The 4,329-nt window shown below is 39.6% G+C and overlaps 1 protein-coding gene and 1 long non-coding RNA gene across 2 annotated transcripts in view; one reads left to right on the forward strand and one right to left on the reverse strand.

Annotated features, from left to right (window-relative positions):
• LOC123980055 overlaps window positions 1-743 on the forward strand; it is a 13,112-nt gene extending 12,369 nt beyond the window's left edge. The window contains exon 2 of the long non-coding RNA XR_006827360.1: window positions 584-743. This is a non-coding gene — a long non-coding RNA (uncharacterized LOC123980055). The remainder of the gene's footprint in view (window positions 1-583) is intronic.
• A 546-nt stretch (window positions 744-1,289) lies between these two features.
• The window catches only part of LOC123980798 (interferon-induced very large GTPase 1-like), a 3,298-nt gene continuing 258 nt past the window's right edge, over window positions 1,290-4,329 (reverse strand). Inside the window, exon 2 of the mRNA XM_046065346.1 lies at window positions 1,290-4,325. Within this exon, the coding sequence (XP_045921302.1) occupies window positions 1,917-4,325 (2,409 nt within the window). The 3' untranslated portion in view covers window positions 1,290-1,916. The remainder of the gene's footprint in view (window positions 4,326-4,329) is intronic.

The following is a 4,329-nucleotide window of genomic DNA, read 5'->3' on the forward strand; positions in this document are numbered from 1 at the left end:
CTGCTGCAACGACTATTGTTGCTAGTCTTATTGTTATTATTGTTATTATAATCATTAACATTACGATGGTTATCATTAACACTATTATAAATATCTGTGCCATTTTTCATTTAGTTTATAGCAACATTACCTTCACTGTCTGTACCTCTGTGTGTATATTGTGTTCTCTCTCTCTCTCTCTCTCTCTCTCTCTCTCTCTCTCACCCCAACCGGGCGAGGCAGATGGCCGCCCACCCTGAGCCATGGTTCTGCTCGAGGTTTCTGCCTCTTAAAAGGAAGTTTTTCCTTGCCTCTGTTGCCTAGTGCTTGCTCTTGGTGGGAACTGTTGGGCTTCTGTAAATATCATCACAGAGTACGGTCTAGACCTGCTCTTTTATGAAAAGCGCTGTGAGATAACTGTTGTTGTGATTTGGCGCTATATAAATAAAATTGAATTGAATTAGAACCTCTTTACTCACTCCTGTGGATAAGGAGACAGGGAGGAGTTGTGAACCTCACCTCAGCTACAATGACACCACTGGAGGTTAAAACAGAAACAAGGTATTTAGTTTGGTCTGCTCTTTTCCCTTGTCTATTTTATAAGCTAACACTGGAGGGCGCCATCGTGACAGGGAACTGGATGTGTGAAGAAAAATACCAAACTGGGAGGCAGGACAGAGACAGACACTCAACGTCTGGAAGAGGACAAAACTGTACATTTTTATGTGTAAGAAACAAACAGATAAAATATTTGCTAATATTAAGTCTCTTGTTTGTTTTTCTTTTTTTTTTGGAGTGAATGAATGCTTATTTTGTGTCAACAAAAGACAACAGGTGCAGTTTGCCAAAAAAAAGGCCACTAACTTGGTTTCAAATTAGTTGTGTCAGGTCAGTGGTACATGGAAGCACATGATTAACACCCCACAATGGCAAACACACAGAACCAGTGACACTTAAACACTCACTATATATACTACAAACCTTCAGCTTGGTCTCCATTGAGAAGTTGCACCTGTTGTCTTGTTTTTACATTCTTTGTTGAATTTAGAAACCCAAGACTTGAGATGAAGAAAAATGTTAAATAATGGAATTCAAAAAAGATAATTATTTTAAAAAGTATAGTAAATCTATAAAAATGTATGCTGTGATTCTGATCTGAGAAACATTAAAGACATTCATAGCCAGTCTGCTGATTTTTTTCTCTTTATTGAATCAGTTAACACAAGGAAGTAATGTGTACATGTTGACAACACCACATATGGAATGAATGAATTTTTCACTCTTGAAATTAAAAAAGGGATCCCAAATTCTGAGTTAACAAAATCACAAATTATACTAAATTAGATTTTAAATAAATCATGTGTAGCGTACAGAATGATCTCTTAGTTCATTGAAAATGTAAGTATTTTGCATCAGATACTTCACAGAAAAAAAAAAACAAATTCCAAGTACACAATTGCACATCATATTTAATAAGATAGGGCAGCACGGTGGTCCAGTGGATGGCAATGTGGCCTCACAGCAAGAAGGTTGCGGGTTCTCCCACCATCCAAAGTCATGCACACTAGGTTAATTGGTGACCCTAAATTGTCCTTAGGTGTGAGTGTAACTGGTTGTTTGTCTAGGTGTGGCCCTGTACTTTGACTCAATGTCTCCAAAAGTATTTAGAAATATCCTCATGATCCTAAATATAGAGTTAAAGCATTATTTTTATGAAACATGTTAAATGCCATCTCAGGTAAAGGTGAACACCAGTCAGATTTTCTTATATTTCCCATTTATAAGCTGGCAAATCTCTGTGTGTACTGGTAAAATCTTCAGCCCTGTCATCTTGTATACAGCATGTTACTATATCGTATAAAACAAGTGAGATTAAAATACCACGAGGAGGATGAATGTAATATGTGCACCTCTGTAACCACAAAGCATGTGTTCTCTCACTTGATGTTAAACGACTCTTTGAGGCTCGCTTCTGCTTGTTTATGTGTGATTGTTTTCCAAATTTCAGGAATATCAGCAGGCTCTGCATTATATGCTTCAGCAAACTCCTTGTTGAACTTTGCCAGTACATATTTCCAGTAGTCTGACGCCTCTAAGCTTACATCTGACTGGATTATCCAGTCTAGGAAAATTTCTCTGTAGTCCTTGTAAGGGTGCCATTCACCTTTTGTAGCATCACAGCGAAAACGCATGTCACTGTTCACAGAGGACGAGCATATGTCAATGACAAGTTTTTTTGTCCCATCCCACTTGAATCTACCCAGACCCTCTGGACGATGTAGTTTAGCAAAGTGCTCTCCATGTTTACTTGCTCCTGCGTCACAAGGAGCTTTGCAGAATGGACACTGTTGCCCACATCCAATCACCTGGGTGAAAAGCTCGTTCTGGGGCTTCACATGAAGATTTTTCAGTTTCATTTGGATGGTTTCTGTTTTAAACTTCTCTCTAAGAGCCTGTGCCATGTCCTTCACACACTCAGTGAGCCAGTGAGCAAACTGTTCCTGGTCGGCATTGTTCATGAACATGAAAGCACCAAGAGCATACTGGGAAATAACCAGTTTATCACCAAGTTCTTGGCAGACATCTTCAACAAATGTCTTCACGTTACCACTCTTTTCTGTTTTAGCTTTGTTGATAGCATCATTTATGCTGCTGATACTTGACAGAACATGTCGATCCTCAAACTCAAAAACTTTATCACCCTTTGAAAAGTGTTCCTCTATTTGTTTGTGTGTCCATTTCTTTACATGATCCTCATAGGAGCAAATGTAGCTCTTATAGTTTTCAAAGTCATCCTTTGAGAGCAGATCCAGTAAAACTGAATACTGGAAGAACATTCGTGTGCTGAACTGGAACCTTGTCAGCATTTCACCAATAATATCAGGACCCAATGAACGGTAGACAAAGTCTTCGACTGCAGGCCTCAAGCAGCGACTTGTGAATTCTTCTGCCTTCTTCTGGCACTGGTCTCGTTCATGGAACACATCTTTGAAATCAGCACAAAACTTTTCTTTGTTTTGATTCAGACATTCGTAGGGATCATTAGCATGTATGAAATCTTCATGCATTTTCTGAAACTGTCTGGCTGCAACTCCACAGATGTGCTGTTTTAGAGAAACTTCAAACTCAGTGGTCTTAACACTCTGACTGTTCTGCAGCCGCTCATCAATCATGTGTAGGATCTCCTGGATGTAAGTGTCATGGTAATTGTTTTTCCTTTCCATTTTTTCAGTCACAAACTGTGTGCAACAATCTATGATGCTGTCAGCCATGTTCTGTGAAGCCATTACATGATCTTTAATGTTTAACCACTGGCAGGCTTTGTGTTTTAACTGGTTGCAAAATCCTTCCACTGTATATTTGAAAGGCATCAGTCCACAATCTTTCAGCCTTTTTTGACTTAATAATTGACATACACGACTCCCCTTACGTGATAGATTATCCCTGAGGAAGTGGTCCACATTTGTGAAGACATTTGTGGCCGTCTGTTGAGGAAAAGATAGTTCATTCACCATACTTCTCCACATCTTATCAAATTCTTGATCTAGTTCTTTGTCTGACATCTGGACTTTTTTCCCCCGACATTCCTCAATCAGCTGACGCACTCTCCCCTCTAATTCTTTTGTGTGGCTTTTCTTGATTCTGTCAAGTTTTGTCATTCCCTGTCTGATGTCAGTTGCTGCTGTGAGCTGATTATATACAGAGCTCTCCATTTCTCGACGAAGGCTCTTTGCACTGATTGAGAATTCCTCTCTGTATCCTTCAACTAGATACACATGACCCTCTGTTTGCTCAAAGTACTGTTTTAAATTTCCAAGAATTTTTGTCTCCCATTTAGTCAGCTCTGTGCAAGCTTCACTTTTCAAAAGAGTGAGAAGTTCTTTCATGTCAGATAACTCAGATTTCACAGCAACTGTGCCAAAATTTGAAATTCTTGTTTCAGCTTTTGTAACCCATGTGTACATTTCTTTTTTGAATTCCCATTCCCATTTGTTGGATTCTGTGCACAGCCTCATGTATGCAACAGCCACTAGGCTGTTTCTGAAACTGAAGATGAAGTTTTCATGCTTTACTGCATTCCACAGGCTTTCCATCCACTCTGTAAACTCTGAGATATTATTAGCAGATGACTCACACCTTCCCAAAATTTGGATGATGTTCTTCTTGAGCTCATAAACGGCCTCACTGTACCCTGCATTGACTGGTGCCATTGGTGGGTTTCCATTCCAGAGTCCAGGAATGTACCAGTTCTCAGTGTCGGGACTGTACTCCATCACATCAGTGAAGCTCTTGTTCTCCTCTTTCTTTTCCATCTTGGCTGCTGCCTGGGTCATCTCATTTAGCTGCTGC

Source organism: Micropterus dolomieu, linkage group LG12 (assembly GCF_021292245.1).
Source record: "Micropterus dolomieu isolate WLL.071019.BEF.003 ecotype Adirondacks linkage group LG12, ASM2129224v1, whole genome shotgun sequence".
In the NCBI taxonomy this organism is placed as follows: domain Eukaryota; kingdom Metazoa; phylum Chordata; class Actinopteri; order Centrarchiformes; family Centrarchidae; genus Micropterus; species Micropterus dolomieu.